This window comes from Periplaneta americana, chromosome 12 (genome assembly GCF_040183065.1).
Source record: "Periplaneta americana isolate PAMFEO1 chromosome 12, P.americana_PAMFEO1_priV1, whole genome shotgun sequence".
Taxonomy (NCBI): Eukaryota; Metazoa; Arthropoda; class Insecta; order Blattodea; family Blattidae; genus Periplaneta; species Periplaneta americana.
The window spans coordinates 128,812,098-128,834,078 of NC_091128.1; the positions used below are offsets into that span (position 1 = coordinate 128,812,098).

At 33.7% G+C, this 21,981-nt stretch overlaps 1 protein-coding gene across 1 annotated transcript in view; it reads right to left on the reverse strand.

Annotated features, from left to right (window-relative positions):
- Positions 1 to 700: 700 nt before the first annotated feature.
- LOC138710882 (dual specificity tyrosine-phosphorylation-regulated kinase 4-like) overlaps positions 701 to 21,981 on the reverse strand; it is a 552,841-nt gene continuing 531,560 nt past the window's right edge. The window contains exons 4-12 of the mRNA XM_069842065.1: positions 20,567 to 20,840; positions 17,045 to 17,199; positions 15,536 to 15,660; positions 13,906 to 14,058; positions 12,736 to 12,874; positions 12,146 to 12,317; positions 10,409 to 10,552; positions 10,197 to 10,326; positions 701 to 6,427 (exon numbers count right to left, since the gene is read on the reverse strand). Of these exons, the coding sequence (XP_069698166.1) occupies positions 5,983 to 6,427; positions 10,197 to 10,326; positions 10,409 to 10,552; positions 12,146 to 12,317; positions 12,736 to 12,874; positions 13,906 to 14,058; positions 15,536 to 15,660; positions 17,045 to 17,199; positions 20,567 to 20,840 (1,737 nt within the window). The 3' untranslated portion in view covers positions 701 to 5,982. The remainder of the gene's footprint in view (positions 6,428 to 10,196; positions 10,327 to 10,408; positions 10,553 to 12,145; positions 12,318 to 12,735; positions 12,875 to 13,905; positions 14,059 to 15,535; positions 15,661 to 17,044; positions 17,200 to 20,566; positions 20,841 to 21,981) is intronic.

The window sequence follows — 21,981 nt, forward strand, 5'->3', positions numbered from 1 at the left end:
TTTCTAAAAAAAATAAATAAATACTAATAAATAACCATTAGTAAACTTTAAAATCTGAAAGATGTCATTGTTGCAACTAAGAATAGTCGTTATTTTGTATTAATGTAAGTCTTTTAGCTCAATGGTTCATTTGCAATAAAGAGAGAAGTTTGACTAAGGTAAGTTTCTTGCTCAAACTGTAAAATTAATGATTTGTTGGTTTTTCCCTTTTTACAAAAGAGAGAGGATATATAAAAATTAAAATATTCAAGTACCACATAACAATTTTTAGGTGCCATGGTGATCTGGCGACTGGGATTTATCTATCCTGTTCATAACTATCCATAATTACACTAAAGTTAGTCAATAATTATTGGAGTGTTGTTTATACTTGATTAACACCTTTGAACAATGAAAGTTATTGATAAAACTTACGTTGTAATATTATATTGGAAAAGGAACAATCTCTGGCTCTTTTGTCTATAAAAACTTATTTTATTGAATTCGACTAAAAATAATCAGATAAATATTTATGCATAGTTTTGAATCAATGTACATATATCTCCTTAATCCATCATGACATACTGGTATACAGTAGTTATTTGTATAAGCTAGAAATAATTATTGAGATAATTTACTCTCATAGTGAGCTTAATTATATTATCGGAAGTTCAGGATAAAATGGTAATGTACATATAAAAGCAATAAATAAACTACAATGTATTTCCACTCAAATTTTATTTATTTACATAGTAAATTTCACTTTCTCTCTTATTTAATTCAAATTTATAAGACATAAGGTATATAATGTGGCCTGCCATGAATATCTTACTTGATGTAATTGAGACTCAGCTAGATTGTATGGTCCCAGGTTCACATCCTGGCCAGGATGGTAAAAACAGTGCCTAGATGACATAAAAGGTAAAAGAATAAGAAAATGCAGTAATTCAATTACCAACTTATAAACAAACGTTTAAGCAATATTATACTACTTCCACTGTCTCTCATTAACTATTTGTGGATTTGAACATGAGTTATTCAGCTGGTAATATTGTCATCAATCCATCCTTGTCATGTGGCAGGTAGGAAAGACATTCACTATGGGTCAATTGTATTTAACATGTAGCTAAAATAGAATATTGGGTATCTATCTGGAGGAATACTCTCAAGTTTCACCAGTTTCTTTAGAGAGTCAGCATGAAAAGCAGAATGTGCTAAACGATATGTGACATGATGTTTTAGTCTTATAACAATGCCTCACAGATACCATATTGGATTCGTTCTCCATAAATCAGTTCACAATGTAGGCATTTGGAAATGAACACATCAGTTCCGTACAAATTGATAATAACACCTAAGTACTGCCATTTACTACATATACCTAGTATCTCCACATTTGAAAATTCAAAATATGATCCTAACATATAAATAACATGAAACATATAGAATTCAGTACATGTGAAATTATTTACCTTACCAGTTGACTAGATTAACAATAACTACTAGAATAAAAGATCATTAACTTGCTGACAGTAACATTTAATATGTCTGTATGTTGTAAGACTTAACAGCGAAGTTTTTTTTTTTTTTTTTTTTAGATTGTTATATCCTAATGAACATCTGTATTAATTAGTTTGAATTTTCATTCCAAGTGTTCAGAAAATGAATTAAGGACATTATGTATTTCAGTTTCTAGACTTTAGAAATTCTATTCTCTGTTATGACTTAACATTATAGAAAAGGTTTTAAGTCTATTACAGTACTGCTTGCTGTGGTCATTGCAAGTTCGTGTATAATATACACATGTATTTTAGAGAGTCTGTATTACCTAAAATGCTAGTTAACAAACAACTATGTAATTTAGAAAGTTTTTCAATTTAAAAAAGAAAGTGCACACATTACATATTTGAATGGAGTTGGAACGGACCAACATGTTCCAAATCCTTGAAGCTGATAATGTTGTAATTACATAAACCTCATTAATACCTATAATTATTGCAAAGTGTATTCGAATTTATGTATATTTGCTGATAAGAAGGAATTAGCTTATATAATTTAGCTTTGTATTAATTTATATCTCATGAATATCTTATAATACAAGATGGGTTAAAAGTCACTTTCCCCAATATTCGTTCTTAGGTTTCATACTTGTACACATATACAGTTGTCATAACTTGAACAAACAAATAGCTGGTGTAATAAGTGGTGGGTTGGCAACCATGTTCGTGTGTCTGATGTCATATCTTGAAAACAGCCCTCAGTTTGCCGATATCAGTTGATATGACAACAGGATGGAGCACCACCTCCTTTTGGTGTATGATTGAGGGACGACTTAAACCAGCAATTTTATGATTGGATTGGCCATTGTGGCACAACAGAATGACCACCCAGATCATGCGACCTGACGCAGTGTGATTTTTTGCTACAGGGTACCCTGAAAAATGATGTTTTTGCTCAGAACTGCAAGATCTGCATCAGTTGCGACAAATGATCGAACAGTCGTGAAAATCGATGAAAGTCGTGAGTTATGTTCTGCCATCTGTAAATCAGTTCCTAAATGTTGTGACTTGGGTATCGAGAAACAGGGCTTTATTTTGAACAATATCTGTAAAGGAATGTGTAATCAAATGTAAATTGAATGTAATTAAATGTAAGGAAGTGTTTGGAAAGCGACTTTTCGCCCACTCTGTATTTTAAGTCCAAGTATTTTGGAGAATGTTAGGTTTTGAAAATATATTTAAACTTACACTTGTTTGCCGACGTAAAATGAAAATATTTCAAAGCCACCGGCGTAGCTCAGGCAGTAGAGCATTTGTCTTCTGATCCAGAGTTGCACTTGGGTGTGGGTTCGATTCCCACTTGGGTTCATTATCTGGTTGAGTTTTCTCCCAGGTTTTCCCTAATCATAAGACGAATGTCCTATAATCTTTTGTGAATCCTCAGCCCATCTCGCCAAATATCATCTCACTATCACAAATTCCATTGATGCTAAATAATCCAGTAGTTGATATAGCGTCGTTAAATAACCAAGTAGATAAAAATATATATCTCAAAATTTCTCTTAGCATTAATTTCCTCGGAATGAACAATATTAGACAGTTTAAGCCACACTCTTTTGTTAAGAGTTTTTAGTTTTGAAGTGCATTTTAGGAGAAATAATTTTCAAAATCATACATTTATGAAATTTACCACAAAATCATATACTTTCATGTAAAAAAATCTCATCGTGGTTCAGAAAAAAAAAGTGTTAAAAAAGGGAAGGAGAGCATTTTGGGTTTCAGGAAATTTTTAATACTGTTCATGACATACTGGTATCATATGTTAAAATCTTCGACATATTTTTCTAGATACTTTTTGTAACTAGTTAGTAAAACTGAACTGTGTAATACTATTTTCTCATAATAAAGTGTAAAATAGGATAGAAGCATGACAATAATGAATTTTATATTTGTGTTTTTTTTTTTATATTTGTTTTATGGGACGTACTGGTATCATATGTTAAAATCTCCGACATATTTTTCTAGATACTTTGTGTAACTAGTTAGTAAAACTGAACTGTGTAATATTATTTTTTCTCATAATAAAGTGTAAAATAGGATAGAAGCATGACAATAATGAATTTTATATTTGTGTTTTTTTTTTTATATTTGTTTTATGGGACGTATATAGCACTCCCAAAAATGCAAAATATTTAATTTATTGACAGAAGATTCATCTTTAAATAGGTAACAGATACACGATTCTAGTGCCATTAATAGTATTGGTAGCAAGAGTAAAAGTGTAAAATTTGTATTTAAAATTTGTAGGAACTCGGCAATCAAAGAAATTAAAAGACACTATTTGCCAACGAAGGTAATCGTTACAGTTACATTCTGTGTTGTTGATAACCATCCGTCTTCTGGCTTCCCAGTACAATGTGTTTAAATTCGGGGTTTGCAGATGGTTAAGGCTTCTGCATTCTATAATTTGGGCGTTGCTCATAACTGATTTCTCTTCATTACAGATAGTACATTGTTTGGAGTCACACATATTTATTTTGTGGAGACAGGCTACAAGTTACATTTTATGAAGCATCTTGCTTAACATTTTAAGTTAGATAAATCTGAACAGTAAATAGAAACTCCAACAAATAGCTTTATGAGTCGTGTGCATGCCATTAATTTGATGGAGTGTCGTGCAAAGAAAATAGTGTTTATAAATAATTGTATGCAACAGATACAGACATTCATTAAGAATATATCACAGAATAAAAGTAAAAAATGTTGTTTTTATTACATCGTGATGATCTATAATGTTCCAAATAATCAGATAATTGAATAGTTTTGTATAAAATTTAGAAGAATATATGACAAGGTATCAAGGTAAAAAACGTATAAACCATTTTATCTTTTGTACCACAAGCATGAACAACTGCCAGCCACGCAAAATATATTAGTGGATGGCTTATGATCCACATAAAAACTCTTAAAATCTTAATAAAATAATTTAGCTAGAATAAACAACGATTCATTATAACTATGGAGAAGAAACTCAATATGGTTTCCATGCCTCTGCACCAGTATTTGTTGATGACAACAGTAAACATATAGAAAAAGTTACACAGAAATTCAAACTTGACTTTTGTTTCACTGAAACTAGAATTTGACACTTCTATTCTTTGATTAAATTTTATGAAACATCTCTGAGAGTGATTGTCTAAATGACTACATTACAGTACTTCAATGACGATGATGACGATGATGATAGTAACTGATGACACTACCTCGTTGTAGGTTTTGTCATATTAATGTACTTAATTCACTGTGCTGAAGATCATTAAAAAGTTATGCGTTTTTACCTCACAGATGTCACAAATGAAATTGCACTTAAGTTTTCTACACTTTTTTGCACACTGGTTCTTCTTGACAGTTGACTACAATGATTTGCTGGTTGAATACTATAATTTCATAATGTTGAGTAGAAATACACTGTTCTTAACAAGAATTGTTAGGGAAAGGTGCTAAAACAGAGCTTAGATATTTTTCTGTCCGTTTTAGTGTCAATCTGAATAGGATAATAGTTGCTTTATTGGCTCTACGCTGTAATAAGGGAAGAAAAAAGTATCACCTCCTAATGTTACTGATATATACACAGAAACAGTCATATCCTGAATGAAGACATATTCAGTTCTCTGCTGCGGTGAGCGAAACTACATGTTCAGTAGTTTCACTTCAAAACTATTTAAAATGTTTTACTCAGTCATTTTGCCCAAGACAGATAATGTTTCTGTAAATGGAACAAACTTAATATATATTTCATTTTACTATCCATGGTGACACTTGAGACAGTATTATGTGCAGTATTACCAGTCTGGGGAAGTTAAATATGGGGATATACATATCTATTTATATAGGCCTTTAAACTTGAGTATCGTATGCTTGTACAGTTACAATCATATCTCAAGTTCTGAGTATTCAGTCAAAAACAAAACTAAAAATGGCATATACTTAAGTACCGAGTTGTCATGAAGTTGTGTCAGAAATGTGTGAATGTTGACCAAATGCATTAGAATTTGGTATGTACTAATTTTATTAATATCGGGTTTATCTCCTTTATGGAACATACCGGTACATTTTTCGTGCATGATATTTATTTTATTTCTCTTGCTCTGTATTGCACTAGGCCAACTTAGGTCACAATCTTGTTACGGACTAAAGAATTACACAAAGATACTTAACATATCAATATTTTGACCTTACGAAAGACTCGATGAGTATCACACAAGATGAGATTAAAATCATATCGTAAAACATAAAAAAGTATAGGAGGCACGGAAATAAAGTGTATACCAACACACTGGCTAGAGTCTTGTATCACAATTGACTGGGCTAGGTCACACTTTTGGTTTACGATAGCTTTCAGTGGCCGTCAGCATTGGTTCACTGTTAGCACAGTCTACAGTTGACCAAATTAGGCCAAGTTCTTGGTACATAGTAGTAGACCAGACTAGGTCCATCATTTTATTCATAGGATCGGAGGTAGGAAAGTCCCCGAGTCATCAAGATTGGGGTCAAGTGCGGCTACAAGTTCCCCGATAGCTGCATTGGTACGACTGCTTCCACTTGCGCTGCTTACACCGTTCAACTTGGGTTTTGCAGTGCTGTTGCTGGAGGTTCCGTCACCTGATTCAGCCTGGTGGCCATCTCCTCCAGAAAGAAGCTTGGATGCACATTTCTTGCCCCTGTACAGTCGATACAATGAGTACTGCTGTTGTGTTGCAGCAGAAGACTCGCCCTCAGGCACTCGTCGGGCTTGCACCTGCAGCTGTTGAGGTTGTTGTGGTTGCTGTTGACTACTGGCAACTTCTGATGGTGACCGCCTCAGTTCTTGCTGCTGTGTAGAGGAAGACGATTGAAGCCATTCGTGGCGTAGGGCATCTTCAGGTGTCAAGCGTTTCTTGGCATCCCACCTAAAAAAGGTAATACATTTATGTTATACAATATGCTCTGATGATTGTGAATTTTCGTAATTTATCACTCTATTGAAATTCTAAACTTATTTCATACTAAACAGATATCAAGAAAATTTTTCGCTCATATTTTAATATAAAGTACAAACAAATATAAAATCGAATCTACAATTTTTTTAATTATACAAATTTCCGTATTCCTATTCTCATAGTGCCATTTTTACATTTTGTTCCTACAAAATGGTTTTATGCTCGTAATAAGTATGTTTATAAATTTAGTCTTTTGAAAATTATGTTTTCTATTCAAAGAATTTAACAGAAAAAGAATGGACAAAAATTATATTTAGTTCTGAAATGAAGAGTTTGTGTTCGCAATGCGAAACTTTGTAATAATAAAATTTTAAATTGTAGAAAATGTTAATCATTATCTAATATTTAATTTAAAAAAATTCAAAGTGGTTCTTCTCACTTCCCACTTTTAAAAATATTTTTCTTAGTTCATTACACCCCAACTCTGGCTACTAGCAACAGGCATCTATAATGAAGTCCACACCTGTGGAGTAACAGTCAGCACGTCTGGCCGCGAAACCAGGTGGCCCAGGTTCGAATCCCAGTCGGGACAAGTTACCTGGTTGAGGTTTTTTTCCGGGGTTTTCCCTCAACCCAATACGAGCAAATGCTGGGTAACTTTCGGTGCTGGACCCCGGATTCATTTCACCGGCATTATCACCTTCATTTCATTCAGACGCTAAATAACCTAGATGTTGATACAGCGTCGTAAAATAACCCAATTAAATAAAAAATCTATAATGAACACCGATCAAAATACCCCTCATTTCTCGTGAAAAACAACAACTGAATAGACTACAGTGGACTGTAGTGGACTTTATGTTGTCAGCAAACAGCTGGATACATTAAAAAGATTGATTGATTCTTAGTTCATTCCTGATTGAAATTTAGAAAATTTTATTCCTTTTCGTACTTGGAAATAGACAATTATGAACACAATTCTGAATTAATTCACACATTTTATAGAAAATGACATTTACCTGTATCACCAAACATACAGATAACTAACTTAAGTGAGGATATAGGTATATGAAAATGACAAATTAATAGAAATTGATGACTGCAATCTTGGAATTGTGTATGAAAGATAGAAATGGAATAAGAAGAATCTTAAACTACATTATAGAAATTGATGTCTCACAGTTTAGCTTTTTATTTTCCGCGGAAAGAAACTTATCTCTCTTGCATACAAATAAATGATGAGGAGATTGAATAACTGATCTAGTGGCTTAAAAAAACATTTTTACTCTCCTTTATACAATAACTATTTGAATGTATAATATAGTAAAAATGATTGTGTAGCTAGCAATTCCTTTTTGTTCTATTTTCCTCTGTTAATATGCATTCTGCACTATGTTATGCAGGCTAAATTGCACTGATCATAAGGATCAGAACCTTCCTAATGAGTTAGTAAATAATGAACAGAGAAAACTTTCCCTAAATTTAGTTCATCATTAAGAATTAAATGGGACATGAAATTTAATTCCAGTACTTTATTTCTCATGTTTGAAGCAAAAAGGGAATTATAAGAAAGAGAGAATAAATTTAAAAATTTAGGTAGGCCTAATTGTAAATTACAGGGACTCCACTTCGCCATATTTCGTTAATTTGATAGTGGGTTTCAGTGTCGCCAACATAGTATTAATATTACACACCTAATCAAACCTAACCTAACCTTCCACCTGTAGCAACATTCCTCACGTTTAGTATCATTTCGTTTGCATTTATTGGCAACCCTGCTACTCGTCTCGTGTGCAATATTCGTTCAGTGGCCGGTAATATACTCCATCTTGGCGCGCCCAAGCTTGATAATTAATAAAAATTACAGAGATGTATTTAAAAGACTGGCTTTGAACAATTTTATCTCTATTTTATTTATAATAGCTTTAACTCCTAGGTCATATCGTGACTTGTCTGTAGTTTGCTGTTGGAAATGCTTCATGCTGTTGTATTGTCTAAGATTATTTCGTGGTAATTAGAGTCCAAGCTGGCATTCGCCTTTATTTAACTAAACATTAGTTGTATATACGCATATTTTTTCTGGAATTTAGCGAAGAAAAACTGGGGTGCATGCATTATTTGAATCATAAATTACAGCCAATTTCTCCCCCCCTCCCTTCCTAAATTAGGGTGCGTGGATTATTCGATGGTGCAGAGTATTCACGTATATACAGTATATAGTCGAGGGAAACTACAGAAAAAACATTGACCAGATTGGTTGGCATCTAGAGGTTGAATCCGAGACCTTCGAATATGAGTCCAGTCTGTTACCACTAAGCCATCTCGCTCGGGACTATGAACTTGCAGCACATATTAAAGTGCAAAGCTATCAGCATCTCAGATAAAAGTGCTATTAACATCACAGACGTTTACTAGCATATTAGAGAATGAAATATGGAGAAATCCAATGTTCTGAGCGTTTGATTAATTAATTTAAAAGAACTGAAATTGTAATGAAAATTAATTATTTGACATTTTAAAATTTGTTGTTCTTGTTGTTTTCTAATGCCAGGTGTTTGACAATAAAGTCATTTGACCTCTTGCACTCCAATATTTTTCAAAGATATTGTCATGGTCAGCCACTGAAGCACAGATTTTGAGGCATTCCGAATCCATTTCTTGATTTGAGTTGCACAATGGGCAGTTAGGGGACTGATATATTCCAATTCTACGCAGGTGCTTGGCCAAACAGTCATGGCCTGTTGCCAATCTAAATGCAGCTACAGACGATTTGCGCGGTAAATCGGGAATTAACTGTGGATTAACATTTTTAAAGTTGTGCAGTACTTCTAATATACTTCACTAATAGACTTAGTAGAAAGCATCAGATATTGAGCATTGACTTCAGTATTAATTGAATAACCAAAAATGTTGGTATTGCTTAATTTTGTATTAAGTTTAACAGTTTTAAGTTACAGGTACTTTGCATAACTGGCTAACAGTAATCTACAAACAGCCAAAATTACATATACTCATTGTTGGAGTCTTTGCTCATAAACATCAAATAAAAAATAAGCTACATAATATTCCATTTGATATTAAAACTGTAAGACTTAAGAGCAGTGGCGTATTCAGATATTATTATTATTATTATTATTATTATTATTATTATCATTATTATTATTATTATTATTATTATTATTATTATTATTATTAGACAATATCACACTACACGAACGAGGTTATGAATTAAAAAAATTATAGTTTATTTAACGATGCTTGCAATTGCAGAAGTTATATCAGCATCGCTGGTGTGCAAGAATTTTGTCCCGCAAGTGTTCTTTTACATGCCAGTAAAACTACTGACATGAGCCTGTCGCATTTAAACACATTTAAATGCCATCGTTCTGGGCCAGGATCGAACTCGCAACCTCGAGCACAGAAGGCCAGCGCTATACCAGCTACACTACACGAGATTATGATCTTATGAAACATGTAGGGGAAATTATGCAAAGAAAAAATAATTACGTATATTATAACAAAAGTTATGTATAAAATGTTTATAATAATTTAAAATTAGAAAAAAAAAAGAAATCAAAGGAATGAATAATGTAATTTAATCTTTACATTAAAATGATAGTTTTTATATTTAAATTATATGTCAAGAAGAAATAAATGCCCTCTCTATTCTTCCTGAGTAGGCTACGCCCCTGCGAACCTTCTTGGTTCATATATTCTTGTTTTCATATTTTATACTTACTCTAGACATTTGGATATGAAATCCACAAATAGTGTATCATTGCATCGTATTGCAGTGGCCAAATCTTTGGATCCTGGTTTCCTCTTTCGACCCTTACTATTGGTAATACACCTAGGATTTCCTTTAGAGTCTGTAAAGAACAAATATCATTTAGTTCAACAATTTTGTCAGTATTTTAAATCTAGTCGCGAGATTCATTTTAAGATTCTTACCGAAGAAGAGTCTTCTTCTAGAAGCATTCATGATGACCTCCTCTGGTGGAGCACCAAGGACTTCCATGACGCAAGCCAGCTGTTCCACCTCATTCTCTCCCGGGAATAAGGGGTAACCAGTGTAGAGTTCAGCCAAAATACAGCCTGTATAAAAATTTCATTTTGGTGAGCTTCTTTATGTAGGTACTGCATTTATATATGTATAAACTGTCTATAAATTTACGTAGTAAGAGATCAAATTTCCTCTTTCTTCTGAAGTTATTTTCAGGAATTGAATCTTTTAGAAAGTATATGACTAAATGAAGAGGGAGATGAAAAGTGGGCAAATCAAATTTTGTATTGGTTCCCTCTGGAAATAAAGAATGTTGAAGACATGTTTCTTTTTAAATTTGAGACTTCATTGCTAATATATTGAGAAAAAATAAATATCTTAATATACAGAGTGGCGCATGATAGGTTGACCATTTGAAATAATTATTAGGGAAACATTATTTAACGGAAAACACTGTAATTTCGCTCTAGCCTAAAGTAGTTCCTGCAAGTGTCACTAGAGAGCACGAGAATGCTGTAGGCGTTGCTGATACCGCGCAGCAGTCAGTTGAGAGAAATGGCGGATCACGGTCATTTGTCGACTGAATATCAAGTTAAAGTTATCTTTTTCGCTGAAACAAGGAGTGTTACTGCTAATGTTATTCACACTCATTGGGCACCAGCACGAAACACCTTCAGCTTTCCAATAAGTTAGAACAGGAGGGCAGAGTGAAAGGAGAAAAACGACAGCAACCAAAGCCAGCGCAATCACCAGCAATGTGAAAGCAAAGTCAATGGTACATGCAGGGCGGTGCCACCCCATACACAGTTAATGTCGTATTGGATTTCCTGCACATCATTTTCGGCCCTTGAGTGATATCGCATCGTTATCCAGAATGCCACAACTGTGGACAGTTTTTGCCACCCCTAGTCCACACCTGTGGACACCTGTGATTTCTTCTTATGGGGGTTTTTGAAGGAAAAGTTGTTTCCAACGAGACCTCAGGCACTTCTTGAAATGACAGCCAAAATTGTTCAATTGTACAATGAAATTTATGAAGATCTGTGTTACTGAGTAGTCTCAAATGTGCATGTGTGCGGCTTCAAGAAGATCTGAATCAAAATGGTAGATATACTCTCATAAATAAATCTTTCCTAAACCTAATGAATGTACATGTACAACATTTATTACGTTATTGCAAGAAATAAAATTTCTATAGAAGTTTTTAATGTGTCAACCTATCATGCATCACCCCGCAGCAGAGAAGTTGAAAACGATAGGTCCATGAAGGGATAATGCTGTAGAAGAAAAGATCAAACTACATCGGTATGATCTAAATATATCAAAGGTTCTTTGTCGAAATGTTAAATGGAAATGAAATTTGTCATTGCGTTTGTTAGAAGACAGATTTAAAAATTTGCATAAAAATGTAAACAAACATACAGGTAAAATGTCGACGAAATTAAAGAATATGGAAATGTACAGTAGTTAAAAAAATCTAAATATAGATCATTAATCATATAAATTGTTAAAGAAGTAAGAATATGTCGATCTGATTATATTTGAGTCTTCATTTTTAAGTGGTTATCAACTACTCAATATTTTATAGACAGAGCATTTTAATGATACTGCATTCTTTTGTTAATCAAGGATGTACTACCTCTTCAATCTATGTTATGCATTTGGAAAAAGAAAGTGTCACTTACCGAGACTCCACATATCAATTGCTGTCCCATATGGCAGACCTAGTATGACTTCTGGAGATCGATAAAACCGTGATTGGATATATGTGTACATCCTCTGGTGAAAGTAACATGAGCTTCCGAAGTCAATGACTTTGATGGAACTGCTACCTCGTTGTTTCAAGAGTACATTTTCCTGTAATAGAGTTACAAATTTAAGATATGATTGAAAGACTAGTTGATTACAGTAAGTGATATTTTACAGGAACAAACACAAGAATTCCAAACTATTACATGATTTTGCATAGATTTTTGGCTATTAATATCTATAGTTATTATATTTTGACAAGTTGCAGAAAGGAATCAATTCACAATGAAAGTGAGCCAACAAAATAAGTTTGCACCTCTACATTTATCTCATATTTTGAACTCATTTTCTTATATAAAGAATTTGAATTTAATTGCGTATTTCTCGGGTAGATTCCTTCTTGTAGAATAGTATCCAATTAATAATCTTAAGCAAATCTGTTTTCGTAACTAAAACATTCGGTTAAATTAGTTGTTAGTAAGTTGTAACTTGTGCTAATTTCATTTCAAACTGTTATAATACTTACAGGTTTGAGATCACAGTGAATAATATTTTCTCTGTGCAGCAACTTGAGGCACTGCACAAGAGAATGGGCAAACCGTCGGATTAAACTTAGACTGAAGCCCTGGTAATTGTTCTTCTTAATCAGTTCGTACAGATTTAGGCTGAAACACAAAAAGTATAGCTTTTATTACAGCTTTGTAAGGTGTAAGTAACATGAGATAATCTACATTAATAAATTAAATTCGTTGAACTGTAATAACATTATATTGTGTCCAGTTCCAAACTTAAATTATTTATCGGACAGTAATAGTACATTATGCAACGAGCCTATAATGATAGTAATTAAGACACGAGTATGTTTGTTTATGAAACGAGCACAAGTGAGTTTCATAATTTTCATATGAGCGTCTTAATTACCATTATAGGCAAGTTTCATACGACTTTTTATGCTCGATCATATTTCTAACTTGAAATTATTCAGAAGTATTCATTTTATTCGTAACTGACTCAAGAGTGGAAGTGACTTTGTGCATAGCTCGTAAATTGTGAGATGTGCGCAGACGCGAAAGTATTGATTTTTTCCGAGGAACAATAATGTCATTGACCTTGATATAATCTAGAGAATAACATGAACTAATTTTGATATAACCTGGAAATTGATTTAGAATTGAAAAATGAGATGACAAATTGAATTTATTTGAATATTATTTACAATTAACGCTAATTATTATAGTAACAGAACATAACCTTCTGCGACAGTATTGGACTTCCAGCCTCCGTGACGTTTCCCTCATTGTCTTTCGATTGCATATCCGAGAATAATCGAAAACCTGAACTTTAATGAATAGGTGTACTTTAATGACATGCATTAAAGGACTGCTACCAGGTGTATAATTACTACATTTCGGCATGGTCGAGCATAAAAGGAATTAAACTGCAGATGTAGGCTACTATGTTATTAGACGACAGTTTTTACTTAGATAGACATCTGTCCAAATGCACTATTATATTTCATTGATCACAGATCATACGGTTTTTGAACTAAGAATATGAAATTTTGTATGGTTATTTAAAGTGAATTTATGCATTTTGGATCTTAATAATAAACATGTTTGTTATATCTATATAGGTCTAGGATTTAGTTAAGATTGACTTATAATTTGTAGATTATTAATTTTAAGAATCATCTTACCTCATCAGTTCGAAGCTAATGCATAGATGATTTCTGAAGTAGAAGTACTCTAGCATGTGAATTATATTATGATTTCCATCCTTATCCTTCTTGCGAAGATGATCCAAGATCCTTACTTCAATAAGTGCTTGATGATGAAATCTCTTTTTATTCCTGTGGGAAGAGACAAAAATTTAGACATAGCTCATCTAAAAATACGTTTTATTGCGAACATACCAGTATACTGGTATTCGTTAGTAATCACAATATTAATGTTATGACAGTTTAAAATACAATTTGATTAAAAATATACGAGGGTTATTCAAAAAGTAAGGTAACAAAAGCTCTCGCAGGTGACATATTCCTCCTCTTATTCGAATTTTCAACCGGAGCCGCAGCAGCAGACCACAGCTTTATAACGCAGTCATTAGATGGCGCTTATGTTGCGTCAGACCCTCATAATATCAGTTGTAAGATGGCTGCCCGTATGGAAACATGGTCAAATGTACAAATGCGTAGTGTGATCTAGTTTTTGCACCTGAAGGGCACCTCCCCGGCAGAAATTCGTCATCATGTCATATCATTGAAACAGCATTTTCAATAGGAGGTACTGGACCATCCACCCTAAAACCCCGACCTGGCACTCAGTGATTTCCATCTTTTTGGACTGTTGAAGAAGCATCTGGGTGGTAGGCATTCAATACCAATACAGCCATTCATCAAGCTGTCATGATGTGGCTTGAGGGACTTGATGCAGATTTCTTCTATGCAGGCATCGATGCCTTGGTATACTGTTAGAAGAAATGTTTGGACAAGCAAGGTGTTTATCACAGTCTAGTATATACAGTCGCGAAGCTCAATACGTAGTAAATATGCAAACATTAGATAGTTGCTCACCACTAGGATCGCTAATATCGCCTCATTACAGGCAATGCAAAATAGTACCGTCACAGTCTATTGTTTCTAGCACCCTCAAAACTCAAGCTTCGTGATTGTACATAGTAGACTGTGGTGTTTATGTTGAAAAATAATGCGTACCAGTGCGCTACTACTGTGTATCAGTATATCTGTCTGTGAAATGAAGTTTGTCCATGATAGCTCTTGTTACCTTGCTTTTTTAAACACCTTCGTATTTAGCTGTCAGTGTTTCCTTTACATATGTCATATGCACTTTTAAAAGCACATTTTCCACAGTTCAGAAATCTTGCCGAAAATAACTCAATTCCCAAATTAACATTCTGATATCAGTTTGTCATAATAGAGTATTAAATATTTAAAAATACACCTAATTATAATTCAGTAGTGTATTTTAGAAGCTAAATAAGAATGAATGGGTTTCCGGCTAAAAAACCATCTCATTCATGCCATTAATATGAATTCATTGAGCTATCTTCAGAATTGAATTTTGAGGCAATTGACAAATAACCTGTACAATTGCCTAGAACTCATTCATTCAGGGACAGGGTTCTTTTACGTGCCGCAAGTCCACAGGTTTTCCACTTACTTCTATGCTATAGATTTTGATCATTCTTAAATATACATTCCCTTCAGCAAAGTTTGAACTTGCAAACCTTAACGCAGTGGCAAGCATAGTGATCACAAGATCACTAAGGACTATTAATTTAATGAAATCAATATGTTAACAACTTACCTAATAATCTTGATGGCTATATGCTGATTAGTTTTATGATCTAATGCACGGATGACTTGGCCGAAGCTGCCTTTGCCTATTACTTCAAGGATTTCGTACCGATACGATATGTGGTCATGGAGAACCTAGACAAACATACAATTCAAAAGAATTAATCTTAGATCAGAGTGCCAGTATAGTGAAATAGGCTAAGATGTTTTATAATATTCACAAAAATGATACACGCAGCCTTAACTCCAGTTTCAGTCTGTCATTGGAGACATGGTACTACCACTATAGACCAGCAGTTTTCAACCTGTGGTCCGTGGACCTCTAAAGGTCCTCAAGTCATTCGAAAGGGATACATGGAACTAAGACGTGATTTCAAATTGTATTTTAATTAAACTTAATTTATCATGTTATCATATTTTTCTGAGCTTGTTGGAATTTTTCTTTTATCTCAGACTATTGAGATACAGAGTTTAACAGGAATGAGATTGTCTGAGAAATATTTCTTGGTTTGCATGTCTTGCTTATCTATATGCCATTTTTAGCTTTTTAAATTCTTTAAATTTCAGTCTTCAAATTCCTACTTGAACAGTGTTTTACCATCCAGGATAAAACTGAAGCAACGATCAAGAAATGAAGCTTGTGTTCTCACCAAGTTTACAGAATTTGATTAATTCCCTATTTTCAGCAACTTTCTAGCAATAAATGATTATGAATTCTTGTCCGATGTTGTACACCGAAAGTTAGCCAGTAATTAATTCTGCTTCAGTTGGTTGAGGGGAAAACTACAGATAAAAACCCCAACCAGGATTTGAACCCAGGCTCGTTTGTTCCAGTCAGACATGCTAATCGTTACTTCACAGAGGTGGACTAAAATACAATACTTAATGTTATTTCTATGAATATATTTATGTCAGTGCACATTTTTTGCTCTGGTCTTCTTAAAGAACAATTAAGAGATAGAAATAAACTTAATGTTGAGCCAGACTTGTGACTTGAGAATATCTATAATTGAATCAGATTTCTCAAAACTGACAGCTGCAAAGCAACATCAACAATCTTATTTTAAGTCTAAAAAACTGGTTTCATTTTTCACAGTAAAAACGTGATGTAACGTAAAATAATTTTGTATTTATGTAGGCCTATTTTCAGATGATATTAAAAAAACCTAAAACTAAAATTTAATATCACTATCAATTTATTATGGATATTTAATTCACGTTAAGCAGATATTTAAAGAGTAGAACTTATTTACCAACCTAAATTAGGCAAAACATTGAAATGAGTTTTAAGGGGATTGTGACACTCGAAAGTTTAGGAATCCCTGCTGTATAGACTATGATTAGCACTTGAATGCGCGTTTAACGACTGTAATATAATCATAAGCAAAGTTAAAAAAAATGGTCACTGCTGAGTACCGTATTTGATATCTAAATATGTATAAATATGAAAACCAGGAGTAGCATATTTGTCTAAGAGTTTATATTATTTAATATATTCAAATGTTCATATGCAATTTACCTTGTTATAACTGCCATTATCGTCATCAAATCCTCCATTCTGTGGATCTCCATGAATCTTGCAAGCGTCAAGGCCCAAGTACCAGATTTCTGGATATTCTTCCACCTCGATCCTTTCATATTCTGTAAGTCGGCTTCCATAATACTTCAGTGCCTCTGTAAATTTAAGAAATGTCATTAAAACATATTTTTAAGAAATTTCATGATAATATAATCTAAAGAAAATCTTAGTCTATTTGGAAATTAATAAGTTATGCTATTGTACTATATATCGTTAAAAATAATAAGCTATTATTCTAGTATTTAGTGTAAAATTGTTATATTTAAGAAGTTAAATGAAATAATCGTCTAGGAAACCTAACTGATATATATTATAAAAATGTCGCCTTATTTTGCAATGTTAAGTAAATAAGAGGAATGTGACATTCATGCAGAGTACAGGTGATAAAATTTAACTTATAAACGTTTCATAAAAACATGGAAATCAGTGGTGGTTCACTATAGGAAGCCTATAATAATTTATAACTTAGGTGGATGCAGTTAACTTATATACCTATAAATTTCACCTCTGAAAACGATCTCCAAACCATGCAACATAAATTTAACCCCGACAGAAAGAAATACGTAACGAAATATGAGGAAGGGGTAGTACTTTTCTTTGGAGAAAAAGGCTGTGGAACTCTTTGTAGATATGCAGGGTGATTCACGAGGATTTACCGTCACTTACGGAGCTTATTTTCGAAGACATGTCAAGGAAAAAAGTCATATAAACATGTGTCCTAATCTCAATATTTTCAGAGTTACACTAATTTGAAGTTGTAAGTGAAATACCTTTTTTCTTAGTTTTAATAGTAAAAGGATATTGCAAATAGAGAATGAACTATTCAGAAGTATAATTTCTTTGATTGGCTAATGTTCTGAAGCTAAAAATGTATTGTTAGGCTAATTGCTTTGTACAGATTTTGTTTTTCAATTTTTAGCTAAAAATTAGACTTACATTATTCTTCCGCACTTATCACAAAAATTGTTACAAATTATACGACTTTAGGAACTTGATTCTTTACAGTTTAATTATGCATCCTAATGTACAGTCTTGAAGAATTTACAAGAGTGGCGTAATTTGTAATGATTGTGATAAATGCGTAAGAAAAATGTAATTTTGTAGTTAAAAATCGAAAAAAAAAAATCTGTACAGAGCAATTATGGAATTCACAACACATTTTTACCTTCAGAATAGTAGCTAATTAAAGAAATGATACTTCTGAATAGTTCATTCTCTATTTGTAATAACTATTCTTTTACCCTTAAAACTAAAGAATAATGGTATTTTACAAGCATATTCAATTAATGTAACTCTGAAAATATTGAGATTAGGACACATGTTTATATGACATTTTTTTGCTCAGAATGTCTTCGGAAATAAGCTCCGTAAGTGGCGGTAAATCCTCGTGAATCACTCTGTATTATAGTGGACAGGGAAATGATTACCGTCCAGTGCACGGGAATTTTGTCATTTTGAATCCCTTTTCATCCAGCTTTAGGACTTTTAAGGCTTTAGCGGAGTTCAAGAAGAAACATATTAACATTTTTTTATTTTGGTTCTGTCCTCTGATTGAGGTTCTGACTGATATGTAGCCTACATCTATCAACAGGCAGTATATCTCACTTGACGATATGTATCAGAGGAAGAACAATTGTTTGTAGGCCTATACATCTGAAGTCTGACTATTTTTTTATAGTGTAATATGTAGCTAGTCAGCGATGTATGCAGAAGAGGAGAGAAGGAACTGGCCAGCCTATCCCATTATCTCCTGGTCTAGTTGTCTCATAAGTGGTGCCTTCTTGATATCACTTGTGAGATCAAACCTGTCTTCGGACAGTTGACTAAACAACAATGAAAAACCGTTCCGCCAGAAAAAGTACTGGAAAGGGGTATTCATTTTACAATAAAATTTCGAATGAAACATAATTATGTACAGGATCAGCTGTTATTAAAATCACACGAACAAATTAAAATAGTAAATAATAGGTAGGGTATACTATACATAATATATTAAAACATCTTCCTTTAGTCTTACCGTACTTTAAAAAAGTAAATCCTTTTTATGAACAAACTTATCAATAACTTTCTGGTTGAAATTGGAAATGTTTATGATAAAGCCTTTTTCCACTGAAAGTATTGCTAATGTCAGAAGCCTCTCTTGTCCCATGGAATATCTCACATTTTTTTAATTACTCTAATGCGGAGAAACAACGCCCAGCCACAAAGGTTGCACGCCTAGTACCATCATCATTTGGATGTCTCCGTTTGTGGTAAAGCTATGCTATAGTTCAAAGTGCATGAGAAAGAGTCTGATAATTTCTATCATCTGGGTATCGGTAATCTCATAATGATGGTGATAAAGATGGTAGTTGCGAAAACCTGCAACCAGGCCAGAAACCGATACTGGTCGAAATTCAATGTAGGCACGAAACGGGCGACAAATTTTGCCTGGAGCTCTCTATTAGGTACAGGATTATTTTATGTACCGTAAATCTACGATACGGGACCCACAGTTTTACTTCATATCCGAAAGAAGCTAGGCCCAGTGATAAACGTGTGCAATATTCGTTCAGTGTCCGTTGGAAGTGGCTGGCTATATTGGTCTTATTTTCTTTAAAATCCTTCGATCGCGGTCAAATTTGAACTTATGAACCTTGGATGCAACGGCTAGCATGATAGTCATTAGACCACCGAGTATATCATACCCGCAGAATTGTCTATTTTTTTTCTTTTACGTCTCGGTTTGCCAGTACAGTAGGTAGGCTACGTATAACCGTCATTATCGCCTCTATTATTGAAGTTCATTTTGGGTAAGAATAATAATAATAATAATAATATAATTAACTTTATGGTGCCTTACACAGCCAGTAAATTTTAAAATTATCGAGTTCTGACTTCCAGGTAGGCTAAATACCATATTAAGATTGCGACTTCAACATTTTTACTACAAATTTAATTCCGTTCTGATAGTTTTCTACGTGCCTCTTTTAGGGATGTGCAGCGATGATTCCACAACATCACCGTGTGGAACTCCAGAGCTACTTCAATTTTATTTTTTTATTGTTTTTTTATTCTACCAACTCCGTTGCTATCCTACAGGAGGTTGAGCCCCACAGTTAACAAATCCTTCTCTACATGACTTTTATGTCCACAATATGTTATCGTCTGTCTTAAAATATAAATCCTATTGTCTTGAAATTATTATAAAGCAATATCTCATGTTTGTTTTTGACCGTTAAATCTAATAAGGAGAACAAATTTAATACAATTTAAAATGGAATTTGCTTATTTCTTTTGTTCTACGAAGATGAACCTGGTGGTAGATTTAGGTACTATTACCTAAAATGAGAACGCTTTTGAAGTTGAGTCAGTAAGTTAATATCGGTTGTTTCAATTTGTGAAGTATTTCAAACAAGCAGGTGCTGAAAGATCAAGTTTTGTGTTGTGAGGCAGGTGTGTACAAAGAACAAACATTCTTACCGGCAGGTGTAAGGGGTAGTCGCCGTCCATGAGGGTCGAGACGTTGCAATGATGGGCTGCTATCCAGAACATTGTTATTATTGTTGCTGGTATTGTTGTTGTTATTGTTGAGCACGGGGAAGCATGCAGATACTGGAGTGGGAGCAGCTGTAGAACTAGACCTCGATGAATCCTGATGTTGGTGGTGATGGTGATGGTGTAAATTCAGCCGCGAAGCAGACACCGAAACACTTTTGAGGTGGCTGGTGCTTCCCAAAGCTGGCAGCTTCTGGCTCTGAGGGCACGAAAACCAAGGTATGATGTGTCTTCTGCTATCCATATAAGCTTTCACAGACATTTTCACTTTGGTTTTTTCTGAACAACACTGTTTTAAAACTGTTTTAATATCGTTATTACTATAATGCACTATAGCACCCATGTAAACGAGAAGTTTTTAACTTAAATTTGTTATATGACTAGATAAGACGCGAGTACATTGTTAACCGTATAAACTGTTCTACTGCACTATCCTATCTGTCACATCAGACTCACACGAAGCGCGCCAACGAACTGAAAGCAACCGAACAAGAAAGACTACTGGATTAACAGTACTGGAAGGCCGTTGCAAGAATGGTGGGAAGTTGCCGAGGGGAAGGGAGAGAAAAGAACAGAGTAGGGATATACGTTTATTAGCATGGTCTTGGGGAACTGGTAATCATTCTCTGCACATTCCGATTACGAATAGCATGACAAAATCTCGTGTTAGTCATATGTAACGCATCTTCGGAAGCGATTCCCGTTACGAATATCGAATTGTTGGGGACAGTCTGTCATGTGTCTGTGAAGTGAAAGGTTATGGCAAGTGTGTATGACACGTGGGAGTTGTATGGGTGAATTATGACGCGTGTAGGCTTCTAGGTTCTAGGTCGTCAAATGTCCAATAGTGTAATAAATTCCAACTGCTGGTAATGGTACATCGTTATGTTAGCAACAGATCTCAAAGAATTGACATGAAGTAAGCAGTGATAGCATTTGAATAATGAATGACATTTGTCGAAGATTCAACCATTTGTTTGTTTTTATAAACTGAAGTTTATACTAGTAACATCTATAGTGGGAACTCAATAATATGCTGTATTTTTTCACCAATTTCTACCTAATTTTCGACAATTTCTTGTTATTTTTGTACTGGAGAGAATTACCCATAATGGTTTCCGAATTATTTACGGTACTATCGATTTTTCATTCGAAGAGATAGTAATAGTAACTGATAACTGATGTATAAGTAGCTTACGTACATAATTTACAATTTATTGCTCTTTTGTCGCCTTACGGAGGTAACCAAGTTATTTAGATCCGTTAGTTTAAGATAACCTTGGAAACTGCATTACTGCACACTCTGATTACATACTCTAGTAGAAAGTTATTATATTGAT